At 35.5% G+C, this 26,772-nt stretch overlaps 1 protein-coding gene across 2 annotated transcripts in view; it reads left to right on the top strand.

The window, feature by feature from the left end:
- The window catches only part of CSMD1 (CUB and Sushi multiple domains 1), a 1,065,169-nt gene that overhangs the window by 991,402 nt on the left and 46,995 nt on the right, over nt 1-26,772 (top strand). For both annotated transcript variants that reach the window (XM_038133051.1, XM_038133050.1), the window contains exons 51-54: nt 9,450-9,644; nt 11,718-11,891; nt 18,844-19,017; nt 22,362-22,535. In XM_038133051.1, the coding sequence (XP_037988979.1) occupies nt 9,450-9,644; nt 11,718-11,891; nt 18,844-19,017; nt 22,362-22,535 (717 nt within the window). The remainder of the gene's footprint in view (nt 1-9,449; nt 9,645-11,717; nt 11,892-18,843; nt 19,018-22,361; nt 22,536-26,772) is intronic.

The following is a 26,772-nucleotide window of genomic DNA, read 5'->3' as shown; positions in this document are numbered from 1 at the left end:
TCAGTCTTCATTTCTGCCTCCTGTCAGGAACAAGCCAGTGTAGTGCAGACTTGTGTACTATATGGCTTAGCCTCTCATTTGCAATGGGCAGCCACTTCTCTCTGTCCTGCATCAAAGCAATAATTACCTGAGCCTGACTTCAACATGACTTGAAATACTGATTAGGACATAATCTCAAAGTTAATAATTACTATAATACTATGTGTAAAAATTTTGAGAGTTAATTTAGAATCGTGATCTAATCATCAGCCTATGAATGTGCCTTCCAGATTCTGAATTTAATAAGCACATTAATTTTTCAAACAAGTACAATTCAACTAATTTTTAAAGAAATATTAAAATGAGGCAAATACAAGATTTGTGAAGTTATACATGATTTTGAAAGGGTTTTCATTTATTTGAATCAATTAATAGCAAACAATTGTTAGAAAATATTTTTGAAAGTTAGTTTGAGAGAATTTCTAGGTATCCTTGACAGGTAGTCATTTAACCTAATCTTGAACACCCTCCTGAATATTCTCTCTTTCAGTAATTTACTTTCCCCCTTGCAGTTTTTCCTTGTATTTATATAATCTGAAGCTGTTTTTCTGTAGTGTAAAGGCCTTGTTTCATTTTGTATCCACAGCAGACAAATAGAAGTTACTTTATACTTTTTCATCCTAATGTGTTTGAAAACTTTTATTTTTCAGTGTAGTGGGTTATCCTTGGTGAGCAGTCATACTTCACCCTGCTGTTCACTCCCTTTCTCTTTTCAACCAGATGGGAAAAATGGGAGGAAAACTCTCATGGGTCAGGATAAGGACAGAGAGAGGACTCAGCTTGGAAAAAGTTAATTTAATATATTGCCAATTAAAATTAGGTGAAATAAGCTTTGGAAAATAAAGGTTATAAAACATCAGAACAACATTTTCCTCCCTGTGTTCCCAGGGTCACCTTCATTCTGTTGGTTCTTTTCCTTACTCCAGCCAGTGCTAGGGAATAAGGAATGGGAGTTGTGGTCAGCTTATCAAAGGCTTCTCTCTGCTTCTCCTTCCTCCTTGTACTTTTCCTCTGCTCAAGCATGTGTCTTCTTCATGAGCTATTGAACCTTAAGATAAACATGCTCTAGTGTGGCTCCCCCATCAGCTGCAGATTCTTCAAGAAATAATATCCATCTGCTCCAGTGTGGGCTGCAGTATGGATATCTGCTCTGGCATGGTCCTCTTCATTGGGCTGTAGCAAAACACCAGCTCTGGTGTTTTTGTCTGGAACACATCCCTCTTACGTGACCTTAGTGTTCCCTCTGCTGTTTCTCACTCTTTTTGTTTCTGCCTTCTTTGCCTGTGCGGAGTTTTGCTCTTTCCTAAACACGATTTCCCAGAGGTGCTACCATCATGGCTGCAGAGCTCAGCCGTGTTCCGCAGTGGGTCCTTTGGAACTGACTGTGCCCAACAGTCTCGCCTAACAAAGGCCACCCCTGGAGCTGATCGCTCACCCCTGCCAACACCTTGACTCCTGAATCCAGTGCACTCAGTCACCGTTTCTGCAGAGATAACTATCTTATTGTGGCTCATTCCCACTCCTCCTTCCTGCTTTTAGGACCAGTGATTCTCATTATTGTCTTCTGGAAAATCTCCAATTGATCTTCACCTTTCTTGAAGGGCAGTGCTTAAAACTGTACACAGCAATTCCACAGAGTACATAAAGAGGATTATTCAAAACCAGCTGTGATCTCACAGACATGATGTGAATTCCAAGCCGTGTACAGAGGGAAAGCAGTGCTCCAGTGAATTGAAGTGAGCTTTATTCTTAGAAAAAAATGGCAACGTACAAAACACAGAACTTGAATGATTAATCAGCAAAAATGTCAACAGATTTTTTTTCTTTTTTGAGGGAAAGGGCCAGATAGTTTATCTGGGGATTAGATATACTAAATTCATAACACTATATCTGCAGTGAAAAAAACATAAAAAGAAGAAAAAAGCTTGTATTATTGAAATGTTCAAACTTAATCAGACAATGACTACCCTTTAAAAATAAGGCTTAATTACTAACATTTAGCACAATTTTCAACACTAAAAATTTTGTTTACCATTTATAATAAACTAACAAAATATAGAACACTTCATTCACTTCCTTGTCTTCTCTTTTCCTTTTCTAAAAATTTACTATTTGAAAAAGAATCCAAGTACTTCTTAATCTAGGTGTGCTAAATTAAAGTGCTAGTTATATACATGACAATTTAAAATCAATATTTTCAGGAGGGATCGCTATTCAGAGGTAGGCATGCTTTAGCCAAGGCAGAGAGCTTAGGCAACCTGCATAACAACCTGGTTTTTTTCAGTATTGCTGCTGTAAGGACAGATATATTTAGTCTCCAGAAACAGAAACATCTTAACTTGATGGGAAGCAAACACAGCACAGAAAGGTAAATGGTAAATAAATAAGTCTATTTTTATTCCCACGTGTATTAAAATGAAGGTTGAAATCAGGGCAATTTGTTTTGCAAAGTACCTCTGATAATATCATGCCTGAAGCAGATGTTTGAAAGGCTTTTCTTTTCATTAATAGCATTTACATCAGATTTGAAGCATGAAAAATATGATTCGTGATGGTCATAGTGCAAGACACAGATGGATCATGGATATTAGGCTACTGAATTTAATTACAGAGAATACAAAGCAACAGATATCTACTAAGAAAGCTTAATTGAATGACAAATATCTTTCTTCAGTTATTCTTCAAAGAGATCACTAGAAATTGATCAAGGGACTAGACTTCTCTATTGCTCTTTCATAGAATCATAGAATCAGAGAATAGTTTGGTTTGGAAGGAACATTTAGGATCATCTAGTTCCAACCCTCCTGCCATGAGCAGGAATGCCTTCCACTAGACCAGGTTCCTTATAGCCTCATCTAACTGGCTTTGAGCCCTTCCAGGAATGGGACATTCCCAGCCTCTCTGGGAAACCTGTTCCAGTGCCTCACCAACTTGATAGTGAAGAATTTCTAATCTAAACTTACTGTCTTTAAATTTGAATCACTACGTGCTCTTGTGAAAAGTCTTTAGCTGTCATGTAGCCACCTTAGGCACTGGAAGGCTGCTCTAAGGTATCCCAGGAGCCTACTTTTCTCCAGGTTGAATGACCCCAGCTCCCTCAGCCTGTCATCATCAAGGTGCTCCAGCCCATTCCTCAACTTTTTGGCCTTCTCTGTGTTAACTGCAACAGGTCCACATCCTTCTTTTGTTGGGCGCCCTGGAGCTGGACACAGTGTTCCAGGTGGGGTCTCACAGGTGCAGAACAGAGGGGTAAAATCACCTCTCTCAACCTTCTGATCACACTTGTTTCAATGCAGCCCAGAATACAGTTGGCCTTCTGGACTGCAAGTGCACGTTGCTGGCTTATGTCAATCTCCTCATCAACCAACACCCCAAATCCTTCTCCTCAGGGCTCCTCTGAATTTATTCTGTGCCTAGCCTCATGTTTCAGATTGCCCTGACACATGGGTAAGAGCTCACACTTGGCCTTATTGAACTTCACAAGAGTCACCATTATCCATGGATTTGTTTACTTTTCAAATCCATGTCTCTCTGGCCTTTGCTCTTACTGCTTTCCTTTTCACAGAAGTATGTGGATGCAAAATCTAGAATACTGAGTTTATGGTTCATTCTTCTAACATTTTAGTTGGCTGACATAGTCCCAGTAACTGCATAACTTTATTGTTCTTTTTCACCATTCCTTTAATACATTTATTAAAATATTTAAATCAGGTCCTTGATTGGTTTATGCTAATTCATCTAACATCAGATATTTTAAGGAGCAGCTAATGGCACTTTTCTGTAATCTTCATATTGCAGATTTTGCTGTAGATGGGGTTTTTTTGAAGGTGTCGTTTGCTGAGCTGTAACAATGATGGTTCAGATATCTTTTGTTTCTCTGGAAAAAAAATAAAAATAATTATAAATATGATAATTTATAAGTTTATAAATTAGCCTTTTAAATAATTTTCAATATGTTTGGAAAATATCTAGTTCTAGAACTAAGAATCATGAGTAGTTCTGGAATAAAATATTAGTTGTAATACAAATGCAAAACCAAATTTGCTAAAATAAACAGGCAAAGATTCACATCAATTCATTGTAAATATTGTGCTGGTAGTTTTTATTTGCTAAGACATTCAGAACATCATACCCATTTTCTTTAACAAATCCTAAGATCAGTAAGGATTTTTTTGAAGTATTTTGTCAGTGTTTAGTATGTAACATGGAGTGCCTATTCAATGAACTGTACTAAAACAGTTCATAAATTTAGCAATTTTTAATTAGTCCAGATACATTAGACTGATAACAGATTGGCTTGATAGAGCTGACTGGATTGACAGACTGATGCTGAATACCACATGATCCTTTTGTTTATGTGTTTTGAGGTTTTGAAGCCTTTCCTGTTTGAATATACTGACCAACATGAACAGCTAATTTCTTTCCTTTGTATCAGCATACTGAGACTATCAACTTGCTTAAGTGATCCTGTTTTGTTCTTAGGTCTTTGTTCATGGATTCTGTGATGTATAGGATTACTTGGTTTCTATCTGTCTTGTAATTTTACTAATACTTGTGAATTTAAAGCACACTAGTATCTCAGATATAGTACATGACTGCACCTTAATGTTGTTCCTATTTTTAAGCTAATACTGAAGTTATTCAGAAGGTTATATTTGAAAAATGTAGGTCACATTACTGCATTAAGTTCACTGAATAGTAAGTCCAAAATACCCTATGCCCATTTTTGTGGTTGTTAATTACCAGCTGAAGAATGGCAATTAAGTATCGTGTGCTCCTTGAAATAATACTAAGAGCAATAACAAGTAATACTAAATAGCAAGTTCCTGTAATTGAGGTGTTTTTCCATTATGAACATTGTACATTTTTTTCTTTGAAAAGATAATTGCACTCAGAGTCACAATATTCAAGATACCCTTGAAGAGCGACCTTCAGATTTTTTTAATACTTCCCAAAATAAGCTTTTCCATGAAAATAAATTTTCACTTTTGATTTTTAGAGCAGTGAAGGAATAAAATTTTTCACTGAAGTGAGATTGATAGGCCTGTGGTTTCTGGGGTCCTTCTTACTGCCTTTCTTGAAAACTGGGACAATGTTCTCCAGCTTCCAATCAGCTGGGACTTCTCCAGATTCCCACAACTGCTCAAAAATCATCAAGAGAGGTTTTGCAATGGCATAACCGAGCTCTTTGAGGATTCATGGATGAATCCTATCTGTAGGGATCCAGCTGGAGCATCAAATCATACATAATTTCAGGGTTGACTGGAACTTGATCATTCTCATAGTCATGGTCCTCATGAGACCCCCTTGGTGCATCATTCGTGTTGAAGCAGAGACAAAGAATGCATTAAACACGTCTGCCTTGTCCATGTCCCTGTTTGTGAGGTGACCATCCTCATCCTCAATGCATCACATTGCAATGGGCCAATGTTTTTTCTACATTGACTTTTGGCATTAATATATTTGAAAGTACTCTTTTTATTGTCCACCTTATTTTTGGCCAGCTTCAACTCCAGTTAAGTTTTGACTGGATGAATTTTCTTCTTACAGTGGCAAGCAGCATCTCTGTATTCTTCCATGACACCTTATCTTGCTTCCAAAGGGCATACACCTTCCTTTTTTGCCTTATTTCTAAGAGGAGATCCCTGTTCAGCCAAGCCAGACTTTTGCCTCCCCTGCTTGACTTTCAACATTCTTGTGCCTTTAGGGAGGCAATTCTTAAAAAAGGTGGATCCCAACACCTGCAAAAATATTTTTTATGGCGATTTTACTTACTAGTTCCCTGAGAAGTTTGAAGTCTGCTTTCCTCATTCCAGATTTGAGGTTTGGCTGGCACTTTTCCTCTTGTCAGCAGAAATTTTAAACTCAGAAGCTTTACCATCACTGTGGCCAAAACAGCCACCTACCTCCATTTCACTTATGAGATCCTCCCTGTTGACAAGCAGTAGATCAAGGAGAGCATCTTTCTAAGCCGACTTCTTTAGGATCTGTTCTATAAAGTTGTCCTGCAGGATTTTTTAGGAACCTTCTGCACTGGTGTGGTTCTGTGTGGTTCTCCCAGATAATTTCTGACAAATTGAAGTCCCCCATAAAGACAAGAGCAGTTGATTTGGAAGTGTCCCTTAGTTGCTCAAAATATAATTGTTTGGCATCATCTTCCTAGCTGTAGGTCTACAGTAAACTCCGACAATGACATTCACATGATTGGTTTGTCCCTTGATTCTTATCCAGAAACTCTCAACTGAGCCATTGCCAACAGAGAACTCCATATATTCTACCCCTTATATTACATCAGTGCTGCCCCCTCTCCAGCTGTTTCTTTTTCTGCCCTGCCTTATCCCTCCTAAAGCACCTTTAACCATCCAGCGGGAGGGCGCTCCAGTCACAGGACTAATCCCATCACCTTTAACTTATGCCAATGATATCAGACTGGGACTGGGGCAAAACTTCGAGCTCATTTTGTTTTACTTCTGCTGTGTGCATATGTAGAAACATTTGAGTCTGATACTTTGTAGCCAGCACCTTGTGAAGCGGATTAAGGGATTAGTACTTTTTTCCTCAAATTTTGGCTCACCATACCATCACTCATCACTGCCAAGCCTGGTATTTTCCCTTTCCCCCTTCCAAACTACTTTAAATCTCTGTCAGTGAGACCCACTAGCTCCCGTGCTAGAGCTCTTTTTCCCCCATGAGAAACGTACATCCTATCATGTGTCAGTAAACCAAATATTAAGTAGATCATCCCATGGTTAACAAATTCCAAATTTTTCCATTTACACAGCCTCAAAGCCACACGTTGACATGACAAATCTGCCTATTTGGGCTTTATAACAACTCTTTTTTATGGTAATTATATGTCATTATGAATTCCCTGTTTAGAGTCTATTCAGAATTATCAATATATGGAGATTGTCATGTCATTAAAATAGATAATCTTTATCATGATTTCGAATTGTAATTATGTTTTCTGACCTGTTTTTATGTAAATAAATATTATTCATGAAAGTTGTTATAAAAATGCCTGGAGAACTAAGAGAACATCTTCACATCTGCAGGCAGTTGAGGTAATCCCTTACAGAGTTTCATGTATGTAAATGAAAATTTAAATATTGTCCAGACCATTATTTCCAAGAAACTGACCATAAGAGGCAAGTTGATGCACTCAATCACAAAACATGTGCACAAAATTAAACATCTGTTAATAGTCACTTTTTTGTTTCTTGAAGGATGAGAAATTTATTAAATCAAAATCAGTCCCTGTAAAATTAAATTTTTCAAGCAGCAGGTTTAGTTGATTACATCAACACAACCTAGAAGTATATTCGGTATTGAGTAACATCTTGAATTAGAAATTGTACATTTATGCATTAGAATCTGATTGTTATTTGTGAAGTGTGCTTGCAAATTTAAGTGTATCTATAGATAAAGAAAGAATAAATTGCATACTGACCTCAGTATGTAGAGGTAAAATCTATGCAGCTCGTTTACATATTCTGAAATAGCTGAGCCTGTCTTGAGAAGTCCTATGGTTAAGACTAAAATTTTTGCTATTGAACTAAAAGAGAAGCTTGCTTTTGTATTTGAAAGAAGCAATAAAACTATTGTTTGGAAGGAGGAGTGATAAAAATGTCAAAGTTGATAGGCATTAAGTTCCTATTTAGAATATGTTTTTTTTTTCTGAAAGACTTATATGATTTTCACTACAAGGTGTTCTGCAGAGTGCTTCAATATGCATATTTTATTTAGTAAATATGAAAAAATGTTTCTTGGTTGATACTTCATAGTCTTTCTATAGCTATGAAATGCAGTTTAGTATTAATAACAAAATTATTTAAATTAGGAAGTAGGAAGTACTCTGTTAACCTGGGATATTGTTCTTCAGTAGTCAAAATACTGTTTTAGAGGCCAAAATGAAGTCTTACTAAGTTTCAAAGTGATTGTACATTGGCAATCCTTCCTAAGATGTATGAAAAAAAATCTACGAAAATATTCTACAATTTCAGGTCAATATAGCATTATAATCTCTCATTTGGAAGTTCCTCAAATTATTTCTCCTTTATAAATACTTACACATCTTCATAGATATGCTATGGTCAGTTCTCATTTTCCTGGATGCCAAAATTTGACATGGGTAAGATAACTATTGGAAAAGGTAAATGTATAATTATAACATTAACATCTACCTTTTTACAGGAATTTTGATTCTATCACTTTCCCTTTAGTTCAGTGATTGCCCTGACTAGTCTCTTTTCCATCACACATTCATACTTGTAATAAAACCTCTTTATATCTTTCAGTGTGAAGTCTATAGGATATGTAATTATTTATTTGCATATTTATTTTGCCAGCTTGTTAGTCTTTTTCCTGGTGGCATGGTATTAACTAATTGTAACATAAATGAGAACCATGCTCTTCTTTTTATTTCTTCATTTTGGATTTTTTACACACTTCCTCCTAATGCTTTTGTCTTCCACTGAGCAACATATGAAGAAACTAAATTTCTGCTACTTCTTGTTGCTGTTGTTTGGTTGATTTTCCTTGGAAAGTATAGTTTTTCTCAGCTGCTTCTGGGCTAGTAGTTTTTTCTAAAGTATTCACTTAGTGAATCTCACTTAGTGACATAAACAGTCAGTATCTGACATCCAGACTTTTTCTATAGCAGGGAAATTCTGAATAACATGGTAAAAGATAAAAAATATAACTATTTTAAATAGTCATAAATATTTTCATAATGCTAGTCCAGTCATAGGTACATTAAGAGAGAATTCATGTCAATATCATAAATATTTTAAGAATTCTGTGGTCTTAAGTTGCAGAGCATCAAATTGAAACTGAAAAAGAACATGAATGATACTTCCTGTCTGTAGTCAGTAACCGCATTCTCTTACAAAATATTAAATACCAAAAACAACAGAACTGAAATAACTCTAAAAATCTTCCTAAATATCATCATTTTTTAAAAGTCTTCTAAACTGGAATGAAATAATTTTCCTGTATACCCACAATATATGGTTTTGTAGTAATTAGCATTTCAATGTGTGCTAGTAGCTTTTATGGCAACGTGTCTTAAGAACTTCAAGCTTTGCAAACATTATATAGCAATATTTGCCTTCCCTTTTACATCCACCATAGTCTGTGATGTGTTTTGGCTCTGAAATCTTTGAATAAATCTCATTAGAGAGTATGACTGTATGTCACTATGCCACTACCTCCACTAAATGAGAATACACTACAAACTCCTGTTCAATTTGTAATACTCACTGTATGAGAATTATTTTTCTTAGAACTTTTATTTCCAAGATGACTATGGTATTCTTAGATTGTGAAACATCTGCCTGTAAGGCAAGCCATTCACCTATAAAAGACATATAGGGGCAGAATGCTAATATGTACATTTCCTTTTTTCACAGCTGTAACCTGCCCCAGCATAGAGACTCTTCTGTCAGAACACGTTGTCTGGAGACTGATTTCTGGGTCACTGAATGAGTATGGAGCTCAAGTCATGCTCAGCTGCAGTCCTGGATATTATTTATTGGGTCAAAGACTCATACAGTGCAGGACTAATGGAACCTGGAGCGTAGGCAATGAGAGGCCAGCTTGTAAGGGTAAGGACCATACTTGTTTACAGAATATCCTATGCTTTTTAATAGATATATATTTTCTTTTATAAATAAAGGCTTTAATAAACTATTTTGCTCTCACATTCCAATAAGTAAGAAAGTGTGAAATTTTCATTAAGTTGAATTTAATTTTTTCCAGTTCCTTAGGTGTTAAGTACAATATGTTTCATACAAGAGTCAATGATGTACCATCAAGAAATCAATTTGTATTTATTCTGTTAGGTGGTGCATAAGTATGTAGAAAGTACTAAGAGAGAATTTTATTACTTTAGAAGATTCCAGATTAGAGTTAGATTAGAGGATGGTATTGCTTTGACCTCTTGGGTGAAGCATTAAAACTGTACTGTTGGAGAAACATTCATATGAGCTTTTATAGTGTCTTTATACAAAAATGTCATAAATTGCATCAATCCTGACTTTGGATGTTTAAGGTTTTAGGGAACCTTGGAAATCTCAATGGAATCACACAGACTTCAAGGGTTACAGTGCCAAAGTCTTAAAACATTTCTCCAAAACTTAATTTTTTTCTTTTACAATATGTTATTTTTAAAATTATGTTAACTGCAATTGTGTCCCTTTCTGCAGTTGTGCACACAGACAAAAAATGTAGTTTTGATATGCTGCCTAATATCCAGCTACTGTTCAGCTGCTAACAAGTGTTTAAATAGATAGTTCTTCCCCACCCTCTACAATTACAGAAATTTTATGTGAGCAGAAAATGGGATGATCCACATCAGATGAAGTTAACTAAAACAAAAGTATTAGAAACACAGGGAGTTGCTGATTGAAGAGATATTAGGTAATTTATAAGAAAGGTACATTGTTTGGCCCTCTACTCGAGGACTGATTAGTATTTAATTACAGCAAACTTCATACCCTAAGAGATATTCAGGATTATTTCCATTGAACATGGATCATTAAGATCCAGAAACACACTGCAGAGTATATTTCTGGAGTCTACAGTTTACTTTCTCTTCAAAAAGAGTTTGATTTCTTTTTTTAACATAAATGTAATTAATATTCAGTATTTAAGTTAGAAATTATAATGTTAGGGTAATCCCTAAATTACATTAATGGGACTTGATCATAGTCAAAATGAGTTTTACTCATCTCTAGGCACATTATGTACATAAAAATCTATGATAATATATTTATGATTATGACTGTGTTAGTTAACTGCATGGTAGCTAGTACTTGATTTTATACAAATTCTAACCAATTCCATGTTGTTTTCTACAGCGAACATTTTAATATGTGTAAGAGTGGGACCTTAGGATTTCAAGTAGGAAATTTAGTTGTGATCAAGATGCTATTGAAAGTAAACATATGATTTATACTAATGTATTAATACAGTTGAAGTTCTTGAGGACGTTGGTCCACATCTTAAATTACAATATTATTTGTATACTCTTCTAGAAACAAAAGAAATGACAGAATGGTTTTAATTAAATTAGAGTTTGATACATTCCTGAAAGACAATTTTTCATGTGGTGCGCAATTGCTGTGGGTTGCAGCTGATGCTACAGAAAGTTTCTCTGATAATTGGTCAAATCTAGTCTTTGGCAAAACCAGATGAGTTATGGTTTTAGCAAGCAGCCAATCATATATGCTATATGCTTATGAATAGTAGTGGGAAATAAGAAAAAAGACAGTTCATAACAATTCAGAGTACTAAATGTTAAAAATATTTGTAATACCTTAAACTGACACAATATTTAAAACAGCCAGGGAAGGTGTATTTGAGGAGTAGCCATGGATATGTATGTATGGAATATAACCACAACCTTCTCAGGAATCCATGTCATTCCCTCGTTTCAGAACTAGAAATATGCATTGGCTGCTGTCAAGATATGCAAGTATCCCAAAGAATTTTTAGTTTCAGAACATATGTTGTCATATCAAGCATAATTTTAAGCCCCTGCTATGGAATACAACTCTTTTATTTATTCCTATTACATTTACTTTTTAAGGAAACACAAGGTGATAAATTGTCTTCCAGTCAAAAAAATTATGAAAAGCATTTTTGTATTTCAGTATGTTTTTGTTTTTTTTCCCTAGTTATCTCCTGTGGTGGTCTTCCATCTCCACCAAATGGAAATAAGATTGGAACCTTAACAGTGTATGGAGCTACTGCAATATTCACTTGTAACACAGGATACACATTAGTCGGCTCTCATGTGAGAGAGTGCTTGGCAAATGGTCTCTGGAGTGGTACTGAAACCCAATGCCTAGGTAAAACCCCCAAATTTTTCTTCTTCATTTTGTTTTGTTTTGTCTTAAAAGTATCAAGAACTGGATTTCAGCTCTTGTCAAGCAACACTTGAATCAATGAAAAATAAAGGTATCTTAAATATAGAAATATTATGTCCTGAATATGATTTTGTGCTATTCTACGAGCATATATTTGTTCATTAGACATAAAATTACCTTTTTTATGTTGTTGTAATGCTTTTCAAACCAGTATGATTTTTAAGTGACTCAAATAATCGCCCACATTCACAGCGCTTTTCTTTGTGGAGCAGGGTGTGTGATAAAACAAAGGCAGTCAAAAGTGAAGCAAAACCAAGACTCTTTCAAACCCTGAGATTTATATAGTTTGGACATTAATTCTCACCCTAACTCTTGCTCTCTTCAGATCCACTCGTATTTTCACACACCTAATACAGACATAAGGAAAAGGTTCTCTTTTTGAGTAACATTTGAGGCTCAGCAGTGGTTTTATTCTTGGTTGTGAACAGGATATTTATTTCTGGAGTCTGTTATTTGCTTTGTCTGCCCTCATTTTGCAGATTTTTTTCTTGCCTTACAGTTGAATGTACTCAGTTGCTCTCAGGAAAGGAGGAATTCTGCTTTTCTCTTCTGAGCTCAACTTCACATAAAAAGCATCTTTCTTCTCTGCTGCCTCTATATGTCATTTTAGCAGATATATAGCGTATTTAGCAGAACATATAGCGTTCCATGCTTATCTTTATATTCAGGTATACATGGGAATGTCCAAGCAGCTCTCCTGGGTGGTGGGGGAGTTTTACAGGGGATCTACAACACTGCAACACTGTGGATCATATGCAGTCCCCTGGTGGAAGGCCTCAGAAATGAGTCTGTGGGCTGTAGCCTCCCTGTACTCGACCCAGACAGAGCTGGTTTTTAGCGCAGCTGCTGAGTTGGCATTCCTTGTGGATGCATTCTTCTCCCCAGGCTTGTCTACGTCTTAGACCCTAGATAATTGGGCAATAGAAACGCCTTTACCTTTTCTCAAGCTCCCTCAGGTGGCTTAAATTTATGTCCAGATTTCCAGGAATTTGCAGAGGCTTATTTGGTGAGGGGAGAGGTTTGGTGACAGCACATGAGCAGTGGCTTCTTTATACAGCTTGCCATAGTGGGCAAAGTCCTACAGTGATCTTAGCAATGTTTGATCCATTAACATTAACATCTCAATTTCTCACAGATACTAGGCTGCAGCAGAAAGAAAAATAAAGACAGAATATTTTCAGGAAAAAAAATAGCACGGAATCATGTAATTCAGATCAGAATTAGGATTTTGTAACCTTTCATTAAGTATTCCTGATTGACTCCTTCATTTTGTTGTTCAGGTTTTTTTAATACAGTTTTGTAGTATGTTGCCTCTTATGACATAGAGTGGTCAGAAGTAGTGACCATTGTCTCACAGAACTAACCTAACTTCTAAATGACAGTTCATTCTTAATGACTTCCCAGCAAGATGCAGTTGTTTCTGGCAAATTTTATGAAAATGAAGAACACTCCTCTGGCTTGTTATATTTCACATCTGATTGTTGAATTTGAAATATGCTGTATTAAGAAAGATGTCATTTTGATGCAGGAAATCAGCATAGGATAGCATAAGCATAGAATATAGGCATAAGCAGAGTACACCAGTTGCTACTTCTGTTGGTATTTAGAGCAGTAAAGTGAAATAAACTTTTTTACCTAGGAAAAAACATGCACTGAGGTGCTGCTTAGGGGAATGCTATGATTCAGCACTACTTTTTCACATGCATAAGTTCATCAGTTTCACAGTGGAAGTGTACAGAAGCTTTGTAGCTAAAAACACATCAGCCATATACTGGTGTAAGGTTATCCCTGGACTGAGGCTGACTGACATTTAAAATAGTTGGAACTGCAACAGTGAAGACCCAACAGCCCAAAACTTGTATGTGTAAGAGTGTTTCCCACAGCCCTTTCTTTGGTTATGAACATGCAAAGTCTATTGCAAAAAAAGAGCTATTATCCTTGTAGGTTCTTCCAGTGTGCTACACCACTCATTGCCAGGGTATTGCCTGACACCTGCATGTAATTAATTCAAGCATAAAGATATGTATTAGTGTTCATTCATTTTGAATAACCTGAAATACCACTTCATAATCTGATCAATAATAACAGTATTTAGTAATTATGTATTATACTTTTCTTTTTTGAAAGACTATATGCAGGATAATTTGGCTTCCAACCTATGCAAACTAAACAATACACAAGTCTAAATGGATTCTGTTTGTGTTATAAATTGCTCTTGCCCATGAAAGGCTGGAAAATAGGGGTTTTTTCCTTCTATTCTGACTATTGAAAAGTAACATTACATTGAACATCCCAGAAGATTAGCTGTCTGTGGTAGCCATGAGTTTAGATTTAAATGGTGTTGAGATGGAGTATTTTCAGTACATTACTTATATATATACATATATTACATATATAAAACAATACCACATTATTCTGAAAGTCAGTTTAGAAAATCTTTTAAAGCTTTTAACTCCTTGAGAAGCAGTCAATAAGTTTATTAGATCTCATGTTTAGGAAAGATTGTGTCTATATGCAGCTTGAATTAAATTTATATGAAGTCGTCTTTTTCTTCTCCAGGAATGATTTGGTGCTGGATTTTTTCTAATTCAGATTTAACAAATCCCCATTGAAATTGGTATAGATTACTAATATCTCTTCATAGCTAATAACATTTTATTTTTTTTCCCACCTGATTATCTGCATTCTGCATTTTAAATTATTTTCACAAATCTATTCCCACTTTTAATGAACACAGGACATCTTGCAGGAACTATTACTGTAGTAAAAACATTGCTTGCTTTATGATACTTCTCAATATTTTTTTTTCTAGAAACTTAGATGGACTTTAGTTCCATCTAAGTTGATTGATTTCATTGTTGAATGAAGCCCTATGCTTAGAACTCTTAAATGCATGGATCTACCTCACCAGACAAAAAAGATCCCATTTAGAGGTGGCAGGTTAATCACTACTTAGTTCTTTCTATTTCAAAATCAGACAGGCTCTATAGTGCTAAAAATATTATACAGCCTTGAGTGTGAAAGTCTAAATTTGAGTTACCCTATGCATGCTGCAGAAAGTTTTATTTCTGCTACTAAGCTCCTTCCTGTCTCTCTTACATGCTTTCACATAAAGTATATTAATACCATGTTCTTCAGACACTTAATTTATATGCAATTAAGAATACAATCCAAGGTCAATGGAGCTATGTAGGCTCCTCCAGAGAGCAATTCAGGGAAGGTAAATTCTTACATTTTAAAGCTAGATGATGTGAATACTGCTAATTGAATATTCCTAAATTTGAAGGACAAAATGCCCCAAATTTATTTCAGAGGTACCTTTAAGACTTACCTGAAGACTGTGAAAATCAGAAGGTAAACATGCAGGGAGCTCTGAATGAGTCTTTCCATTTCAAAGGAATTATAATGAGTTAGAGATGCTTTTTATGTACACTGTTCCTGCATGCATATAATTCAAGACAGCTATCGATGCAAATAGTTATCACTTTGTGTTACCCACTGATATGTGTACAATTAATTTATGATTTCAGGTTAAATGAGTACACTAATTTCTGTATCTTAGGAAAGGGTTAGTCAATTCCTTATTATTGCTCTCTATAGAAAGCTAAAATCAGGGACTGTAGTTAATGAGTCTAAGGCTCAATTTAAGACCTACTTCTTCAGTTTGTTAGCATTACATGTATTTATTTATATTAGTTACACAGGCATAAATATGAATTGGTATGCAAGATTTCTTTCGATTTCACTCACTAACACCGTTAATAACGTCTCCCTTTTTTCCTTCCAAAAATATTTGCAAATATAAACCACAACATCTATGTGTTTTTATGTATGCTTTGTGTGTATGGCTGACCACAGGTTCATATAGGGCACAGGGCAAATTGGAAGCATTTAAATTTGCCTTACTCCCTCTGCAAAATCAGTGGCACTTAATTGCAGATCAGTGTGTTTTCCTGAAAACATATTTTTCCCTGTTTTTTTACACCTTTCAAGCACAAAACTACACATAAACAAGTCGAAGACACTTAAAATCTAAAGCTAAATATAATCTACGCCATTCAATCTTTTAATTATATGATATATATAATGCCTTAGATTTATCAGTATGAAAATATGCTGCTGTGGACTATGGTTATGTAAAAATATCTAATACTTTAATTGATAACTCATAGGTAAATTGCAGTATAATGTTATGATATTGACTTTTATTTGAAATTCTTACTAAAAATAAAATAGAATTATTTGTATCTTGCTTTCCAGGTGTTTTAGAATAAAACTTCTGGACCAACCCTGATACATATAAACTATTTTCTAAATTATTGAGGGCATATTTTACTAAAAAAGTCCCCTCACAGACTTCCTATTTTTCTTTAATTTTAGTTGATGAGAAAATTACATACATTTTGTGTCATTGCAGTGCTCTTTCAGTTCTTGATATTTTGGAATAGTTAATTTAAATGAGTCAAAATTCCCTGAAAAATCATTAAATACAGTAGGTGGAATGATCTGTAAATGAAATGACTCACATAATAAGTTCTGCAACTTGTTAAACCCCCATTTAAGAGAAATGCATAATATTTTTCTTTATGCCTGGTGGCACATTTCATCTATCTTTCTTCTTGAAATTCCCTGTGGTCCTGTGTTTGTCTTCTGTGCAGCTACTGCTTTTCAATTCTTTACTATTTAGAGCTAGAAACTGAAAAATATCCAAACGTATTCCTTTCTATTTCACCTCACTTCCTGGGAAAAAATTAGGGAAAAAATATTAGGAACTAATTTCTAGGCATAGGGAAATAAGAAAATAATTGGGAACAGGCAGGATGGAAGAATCAAAAGCAAACCTTGATAATCTTACTGCTTTTTCCAGTGACTGTCTCATGAGATGAAGATTTCAGCAGTAGATTTCTTCCACTTTGTGGTTTAGCAAAACTTTTGAAAGAGTCTCCCCTTGTATCCTTGTAGCCATTTGAGAAGACAGGGAGTGGATGGGGGGACTGCAAAATGGATGGAAAACTAATTGAGCCAGCAAACTCTAGGGGTATTGTGTCTTGATTCCAAATTTGATTATGAGTCAGTGGATGCTGAGAATGAATACAAAGACCCACACTGTCCAGCTCTGTCCCTTACTGGATAACAAATTGGGATGCAGCTGCAGCAAGTTTGAGGGTGACACGAAATGATGGGAGAACAGTTGATGTGTGGGTTCTAGTACTGCTAGACAGAGGGACCTTTAAAATCTGGAGGCATGGGCCAACAGGAAGTCATAAAGTTCAGGAAAGACAAATACAGAATCCTGCCCTTTGCCTTGAATAATGCTATGTGTGAGTACTCTTGGAACTGACTGGGTAAAAACAAGCTTTACAGAAAGCACCCAGGTGACTGAGTGGAGAGACTGACTAAGAGTTAAAAGTATGGCCTTGCAGTAAAAATATTGGACTAGAGTGTATAAGCACCAGTGTAGTCACCAGGTCATGGTTATTATTTCCTCTTCAGTACTCATGTGGAAAATTGTGTGTAGTTTTTGTTTCCTCCACCATACAAGAGAGATATTGCAAACTGAAGCAAGTTCAGGGGAAGGACCCATTAAGAGGCCAGGGGCTGGAATATCTTTCACACAAGGAGAGGCTGAGTGAGACTGGAGGAGAGAGAAGGGTAAAAGGGATCATACTACTAATTTGGACTGACAAAAATAAGATAAATTATTCCATGACACGTTTCAAGGGTAAAAATATGCTTTCAGTGTCCTCTGTTGCCATATTCTCTGTTGGAAGGGGAAAGGTAGCTGTATAATTACAGAAAAACTTGCATTCATACTTTCTTCCTCAAATTTGCAGAATAATACCACAATGTCTTCTTAGAGGCATCAGCAACCCTACAATTAGGATTTTAATAATAATCTTGTGTGTATGAAAAAACTAACGAAATGGTGTATGTTTTATTCTTGTAGTGTTTTAGAGGAGCCATTAGGTGTGAATGAAATATAATGTCTAGAATAATTAAGAGGCTTTATTAGAAAGATTGAATCCCAAAGAAAAGTTGCAAACAAGTTGTTGTTGATGGATACAGCCTGCATGAAACAGAAGTGATCACACACACACAACCCATTGTAGCTGCAGTCTTGAGCCTTAGGTCCCAGTCCTCACCTCTCAAAATGAGGACTTAGCACATGTTTCAGATGAAATTACTGCAGTTGTAATTAATCAGTGTCACCACAAAAAAACAAAAAACAAAAACCTTTTTCTCCTCTTTAATTAGTAAAGAGAAATAGTTTTTAGCTCAGCAACTGTGCTTTCAAACAAAATGAAGAATCCAGAATGAATTAAATCATTACTTGGCTTCCTCACTGCCAAGACTGCTATTATCCTGGAATAATGGATTTTGTAATGTTTTAACAGCAGCTGAAATAAGGAGGAAACAGTGCTGGCACACATTCTTTCCTGTTCATGCCTTCTATCTGGAAAATGCTTATAAATTCATATTCATGTCAGAATTATAGTGAGCTCTTCTTTATATTGCTTTAAAATTTGGTCAGTACCAACAAAAATACCCTACTTCTATTTTTGATTATGGTGAAGTGCCTTAGTAAGGTTGCCTTTTTCCCCACAGAAGTATGAGGTCTTTAACTCTAAAATCTGTACCATTATTTCATCATAGAATTCTCATTTCTCTAATTCATTATTTTCTCCTTCAAAGAAGTAGAAGAAATATCATTTGAAGGTTTTATACCTGAGAACTTGTTCTGCACAGTGCAGTAGTTGAATTTAAATATATTGTTTATTGAAAGGAAAGTTGAAATTTGGGGTTTTTTTCCCGTGTAAATTTTAGCAAGTCTTTTAAAAATACATGCTTTTGATGGGTTGTTATTTTATTGTAGCTGGTCACTGTGGCTCACCAGACCCGATTGTAAATGGTCATATTAGTGGAGATGGTTTCAGTTATCGTGACACTGTAGTCTACCAGTGTAATCCTGGCTTTCGACTTGTTGGTACATCTGTCCGAATTTGCCTACAGGACCACAAGTGGTCTGGACAAACTCCTGTTTGTGTCCGTAAGTACAACTTATTTTTCACTGAATTGTTGCTACTATTTTAAATGTAATTGAATATTAATAGTGGATTAGATGTTCAAAAGTGTTTGGGCTCAGATCAGATAATTATTGGATCGGTTGTCAGTTACAAGGGTTGTTATGATATAGTTTCTAACCTAGCACAGACTTGTTAATATTTCTGGTACCTCCTGATATCTGCTGTTTCAGAAATGGGATGGCATAGGCACTGAAGGGGTTTGAATGGTAGGCTGCAACTGTGTAACTTAATCTATCACTTTCTCTTTGTCCAGGCATAGTTGTTATGCCAAGTATGGACTTGCTGAGCCCCTCTCCTATTTTTTTACCAAGAGTAAAAAATTCCTTTGTATATTTTCATTGCTTGGACAAGCTGGACTTATTGGACTTTCATTGTCAGGACAAAGCTGGACTAGTTTTAATCTGTGCATTTCTGATAGTGACTGCCTGTTTTTGCAAATTGGCCTCAAGTTAACTTAACAAAGCAAGCCAAGGCATGGCATTGGATTATGCTACATTTGTTAGAAGAGATGTTAACTTTTTTATAGCCTTTAATATTTTCTCAATTCACCTGTTATTGAAAATCCCATAATTAAGTGCTAGAATTGCAGAGTCTTTCCTTCTCTAGTTCCTTCTTAATTTGTGTGGCAGATTATCTGACATTTTCTGGACTATCAGCCATTTATTCAGTTAAGTCAAATTTATCTGGTTTTTATTTTACTACTTTATTATGTAGTTGATTTTATTTCCTTTTAATTTCAGTTTTATTAAAGAACCCCATTTTTATACATTTTTTTATTTTTAATGGAGAATTTGAATCAACTGTGTCAGTGTTGCATTTTTAAGATATTTGCAATTCAGACATAACTACGAAGAGAGAGACAAACTACACAGAGTCACTGAGATGTCAGCTTTTCTGTTCAATACATACCAAATTTCTGAATGTTAAACATTTTCTCTCTTAGGATAAAATGAAATTTTTTACATGTATACAGTGGCAAGAAATATCTGCCAAGTGTCATTGCCATTTTAAAATCCTATTTATATCTTCAAGTGATTTATCTTCATTAAAGGAGTCACAAATAGCATTGTTACTATTAGTGCATTCATTTGACTGTGCGGTGAATAAAATCCCTTCAAAAGAAAGGGCCAAAGCTGGGAGGGCATGGGAGGGGCAGGAGGTTGCTCCTTTTTATATGGATGTTATCATTACCATTACGAGAAGAACTGGCATCAGTTTCTGTCATTAAATTTTGCCTAATGCTTCCCATTGCAACACAGTTTTCTTTTGTGTAGGACACTGTCACACTGAAAAACTGTGCAAGATGATTTGGTTTATGTCAGCGTCCAAACTTTAGGGGATTTTCCTCCTTTGACTAATTTATTTAAGAAATTCCCATAAAAATGAGACTCTTATTTCTGAGATGTAATGTGAAAACATACTGTTCATCATTGCTAGGAATGTGTTCTACTGAAATATTTTTCTGACTGAGCATTGTGAGCCTGAACTAGAAATATGGCTGTGGTGGGTTAACCTTGGCTGGATGCCAGGTGGCCACCAAGCTACTCTCACTCCCCTCCTCAGAAAGGCAGGGGAAAAAAATAAGATGGCAGCTTACTAAAACAAAAGTGAATGGTTGCTTGTGCAAGCAAAGGAAATAAATTTTTCATTTTCTACTTCCTGTGAACAAGCAATGTCTGGCCACGTCCCAAGAAAGAGGGCATCAGCATGTGTAACAGTTGCTCCAAAACATGCATGTAAATAATGGATACCTCCCCTCCTTCCCTGCTGCCACCCTGCCTGCCTCTTCCTTCTCCTCCCTCTTAGCTTTTATATCTGAGCAAACATCATACGGCATGGAACATCCCTTTGGTCAGCTAACCTGATTATATCCCCTTGAGAGGTTGCAACACCCCCAGCCTACTGCTGGGAAGGTGGAATGTTGGGAAGACAGGAGTGATGCTGTGCAGTGCTGCTCAGCAGTAGCAAAACAGTGGAGTGTTCCCAACACCATTCTAGCTAATGATACAAAGCACAACACCATAAGACATCCATCTCAGGTAGATCCGATACAATGGCAGAGATATTACAAAGTCATTAGGGGCTGTGCCCCTGAAAATTTGCCCCACATTGGTTTTTATTTTGTGAGCTTTTTACAAAAGATCACATATTTTATATTTTTAATTTATTTTGAAAGGATTTTTAGATTTGTAAAGTACCAAACATTGTCATCTTAAATAATAATTTTTTAACCTAAACGGTTTGTAGAGACAACTGTTTGTAGAGAACTACAAACCTAACTGTTTGTAGTTCTCCACCCATGACTACTTAAAACTCTTAGTTTCATATAAAAGTCAGCCTCCATCATCTTGCAAAATTTGTGATGCACAGGTCTTTCCCCATCTCTCTACTGGATAATCAGCTGGACCACACTTTAGCCAAGTATTTTCTGAAAGGTCTTTCCACTTTCTGCTTATTGAGAGTTAATAGGAAATAAGAAGATTTCTGCTTAGTTCCTTGTGAGTAGCAGCACAACAAAATCATAAGAAAAAATAAACCTTTGCATAGATTATTTATTCGAGTACAATAAACATCACTAGTACAGAGTTGAGAAGTTCTGTGTTTGGGCATGTGTGTATATGTACCTTCTGATTTTACATTGTTAGTATCTATGCTTTTATATCTTCTTCTATAATATTTTAATATCTTGTCACATGGAAAAGCTAGAGCTTAACCATAATAAGCTTATTTATAAGTTCTGTTTTAGCAAAATCAACAGACATAATATATAATGGGAAAGATTTACTCCCAAAAATTATTTCTTTACAATCATAAGAAAATCAGATTTAAAGAATCACTACTTCAGCAAAGCAATGCAAGATCTTCGAAACTGGAATGCTTCAGCACTCCATAATGTTCTGAAATAGTGCATCAAATTTGTTTGGCTCTACTACATGTTTAAGCTTTATTTTATTTTCTTTTATTTGTACCAGTAGGAATTTTTAAATGTTTTTTAATGGTCCAATGCACATCAGATGTGTGTGAAAATGCAGATATTATATATATATTTATATAGATATATAAATATAGATTCCGATTTATTACTACTTTCAACATAATGTAAAAAGTATCACAGTTAAGAATTCTCAATAAATATATCCTATTTTTTTTCTTATATGTCTTGTATAAATGTCAAAGACAAATTCAGAAGGGGAAAAAAAAACCTGAAGTCAAAAACCAAAATGCCAAAGGAGGTCCAACCTGCAAGTGGTTCCATGGATCAGTACCTTTCACTTAGATGCTAACCTGCCTATTTTTCTTCTAACAGCAATCACATGTGGACATCCTGGGAATCCAGCTCATGGAATGACTAATGGCAGTGAGTTTAATTTAAACGATGTGGTAAATTTTACCTGCAACACTGGATATTTACTTCAGGGTGCTTCTCGAGCACAGTGTCGAAGCAATGGGCAGTGGAGTAGCCCTTTACCCAACTGCCGAGGTAAGAGTTTTACCCTGCCTCAAAATACTCACAAGCCTGTGCTGTAGGAACTTATTCTCATCTTTATTTGAGTTTCTGCATTTCTATATTGGAAATTGTTCTTACAGCTGAGTATTGGGTAAGCCAAGACTTTTCAGTATTTTTACCTCAAAGTTCTCAGGCTGCAATCACCAGCATTTAGTTTATAAACACATAAAGTGAACTTTGTATCACAATAGTTATATTACATCAATAAATCACGGTTGCCTGTCTAGCCTGAATTAGTTGCATTTTAATTCAGTTTTCATAAATGGTCGTTATGAAATTGAATATTTATGTATCAAAATATTATTAATTCTTTTTTCCTAGCAATACCTGACAGACTTGAAACCTGATTTTTTTTACCCCACCAAAAAAAAAAAAAAAGAAAAAAAAAAGAAAAAAAAAGCATAAAGTAAGATTTACTTTTGCTTGATTTTTTTGCAAACATCTGAATTTGATTCCTGGTGTGCTTTGGGTGAGGTGGACATGTTTGAGAGATGATGATGAAGCAAAGGTTTGTGTTATGAGAAAATCTGTATCAAATGTACATATTAGGAAAGGACAAAGAAAAAACATTTTAAAGCAAAATCTACAATTCTCAGATTGAATTCTTTTTCCATATCCCAGTAGTGTAATTAAGTTAATCTTTTTTTCACTCCTTCCATTTTTGACCAATGTTTTTATTTCTTTTCTTTAATTTTTGGCTGTTGTTGCAGAATATGGAGCTAACATCTCATCTGTGGTCAGTTCCACCAATGACTTGATCAGACACCTAAAATCTGTTCACTGGTTTAGTGTTTTTATGTAATAACTTCTACTGGTGTAGTACATGCTTTCTCAGTGCTGAATCCATTAAGATACTGATATTTAATGATATTGTGAAACATTTTCTTTTGAATCACTGAGGCAGACTGAGTATTTTCTGACCAGATCATAGATGCAAACTGACAGAGAAGTGAAGGCAGGACATGAGGTAAATCATGTAAGATATACTGAAAGATCTCAAAGGCCTGGGGCAAACTTTTTGAGATACTCCATATTCTTCAGTGCCCTTTTTGTGAAGGTTCTGGAAGGAAATGTATTTTAATGGGTCCAGTTTACAAATGTTGTTCCTGGTCATATTCAAATCTGGAATTATCTGGGTTCATTTATAAATGTTAATAACAGTGCTAATTTCCAAATATGAAAACCAAAACCAAATTATAAAATGCTTAGTGTCTGGAAAGAATCTGATGGTTATGTCTGCAATGGAACATGCAAAAAAATAGAACACAAAAATTTCTCCAGAAATGCAGTGGTTACGAAGCTGTTCTTGAGTATTTTCTCTCACTAGAAAGATATTAGAACAGTGTAAGTACTATGCTTTCTGTTCTTTGTATCTTGTCTTTTATGGGCTAAAGGAAATTGCAGGCAGCAAAGTCATTCTAAGGATACAACATTGGGATTAAGGATCATGTAATAAGAACTTAACTTCAGCTATTGTACTTTTATTATCTCCACCTGTTGGTTTATTAAAAATCTTATTGTACTACAACTGTTGTTTCTAAGAATAGTAATTATCTTTGGTGATTAGCTCATCATAATGTTTCAGAGATAGCTGATGCAATTTCAGGCTCAGTGTGTGTGGAATTAGACCTTTCATTCTCATTAAAACAATAAAGAGATGGCAATTCCCTCAGTCACTACCCTCACAATTTATTCAAGTGAGTTAACTAACATAGCAATATAATTATTGGAACGGAGAAACAAGAGTTAGGAAACTGTTCCTATTTAGGCTCACGGGTTTTTTTCCCTTTTGTACTGTTTTGCTGCACCTAAGTGTACAAACTCGTCTGTCTCATCTGTGAGGCATTTATTTAAGGTTTTATTTGTTGGAAACACATACTTTTTCACTTATACTGTAGATGCAATCAGAATCTGCTCTATTTGGCTGCCAGAGGAAGAGAGAGAACAGCTTTACTGAAGTTTAACCGCAGCTATGAGCTCAGTTACTCAGCTGTTTACATTAAACTCCATTATATTTATTAAAAGGAGAACAAATCTAAACGAAGGCAAGGAAAAACAATGCAAAGACTGAGCAGATTTTTTAAAAAGAACATAAGAATTAGGATGCTTACAGTTACTACAATATTATTTCAGTGGTCTCTCCTGTCTATTTTTTAAAATTTATTCACAGCAATTTGAGTTTGATTGAGGCCAGTTTATGGTCTGAAACCTTGTTTAGGGAGGTTGGTTTTCTGAAAGGAGTGAGTATTAAGATACTACTCTGCCAAGATCCATTCCCTTAAGAATGGTAAACTCCTACCAGAATAGAGTAGTCCAGCATTCTCTTAGCTTAGTGTCTACAGTTTTGCCTATTCTCTTGCAGGTAGTGAGAAGCTGGACTTTTGCCATTCACTCAGTTCTTCTTCACTTCATTCTTCTCTTCACTTAGTATTTCTTTCTCTATAGCAAGATATATTTTTCAGTAACTGTCTCGTATCTCTTCTATCATGAACTGCAAGGATCCACCTAATTTCATCACCTGCTCCCTTCACCCCGCTAAAACCCAGAGCGCTTTGCTGCTAATCGTGATAACGCTGCAGCTGCTCACCTCTGTGACCAAGTTTAACTGATTTAAGGGTTTGAAAAAGTTGTCATAAAGTTTGCAATTTGTCCAAGAAATCTCTCCTCATGGAGAGTAATATACTGTCTAAAGTAACAATAACTGTTAAAAATGTATTTGTGCACCAGAAGATATTTAGTTGTACTGTAAAGGGAATATTCAATATCCACTTCAACTACAGCATATCAGTGTTAGAGTAGTTCTATACCATTCTACTAGTACATGCATCTCTAATCTAGAAATGTGGGGGATTTGTCCTTCAGTTATCTGAAAATGTAGAGGGCTGTAATGTAATTGCCTTGATAATTGGTAATGTTTCTCATTTTAGGTTAAGGTGGTTTGTTGACCTTGCAGTTAGTATGTAGCAGTTTCTCTCTGCTGTTCCTGCTCACTTTTCTTCTCTGGTGTGTGTTCTCCACAGGCTGCAGAGGGTATCCACTCCCTCATGCTCTGTCCTCTCCTCTAAACTCAGTGCTCCCTTTCTTACTTCTCACTGTTGTCTGTGTCTGCGGCCTCTCTGGTCCTCTCTCTGGTGTATTCTGCCCTTTCCTAAATATATCCTCAGAGAAACAAACTTTTCTCATGGCTCACCTCTCATTTGAAGAGAGACTGAGAATTTGGGCTGTTCAGCTTAGGGGAGAGAAGGGTCCCCTAAGGGAAATGTTGCTTATCATCTATACATATGTAAGGGACAGTATGAAAAAAGAGGGTCGGACTTCTTAAGTCTGAAAGTACATGATGCAAAGGGTACAAAATCAAACATAAGAAAAATATTTTTAAATGTAAGGATGATAAAATACCTGAATAAATTTCCCAGAGACATTGTGCATTTTCCATTCTTACAGCTATTCAAAACCTAACTGGAGAAAGCCCTGGGCAAACTGTTTATTCGTCACTTCCAAGTTCAAGTATTCTTGTATAGATATTATGACTAAAGACCATATATATACACCAACAATATTCCTGTGTCAAATTTGGTCTTAAAGAATTGATTAGATCTTACCTAAAGCAAGTAATAGCCCTTTTTCTGGCATAAGCCTTTACTTCTGAAATTGTGTTTTATCTAATGCGTGGAAAGCATTTGTTTTGAAATTCATTGTTAACTATGAATTATGAATTTGTTTACAAATAAAGTAAATCTTCCAGCTCTTTAAATATCCTGCTGGGAAAGAATTGATTCCTGGCAAACCTGTATCATTTAATTCAACTGAGATTTTACATATGACCTTTCTTTCAAACCTCAGTTGAGTTCACCTGAGTCAATAATGAACTTGGCTTCATTCGGCTGAGATTGCGCAGGAAGTGCTACAAATTAAAGATTGCTGCTTGAAGCTATTGCAGAATTTTATTTTATTTTATATTTTATTTCATTTTATTATGTTGAAACTGAGCTGTTATGTGTGCATACGAAACCTTGATGTTTTTGGAAAATAAAGCTGTTGCAGTTCTAAGGTACCCTTTTGCAATGATACATTGCTTCTGTCTGTTGTGTCAACAGTAGGTTAACTGTTAAGTAATCAGTGACAGGAAATTTAGGAAGGAAATTAAATGGTAGGTTTTGGATAAGAAAAAAAGTAATCCACAGAAAAGATGAAATTTGCTGTTTAAGAT

The sequence above is a fragment of the Motacilla alba genome, chromosome 3, assembly GCF_015832195.1.
Source record: "Motacilla alba alba isolate MOTALB_02 chromosome 3, Motacilla_alba_V1.0_pri, whole genome shotgun sequence".
NCBI lineage: Eukaryota > Metazoa > Chordata > Aves > Passeriformes > Motacillidae > Motacilla > Motacilla alba.
This window is presented reverse-complemented; position numbering and strand designations above follow the sequence as displayed.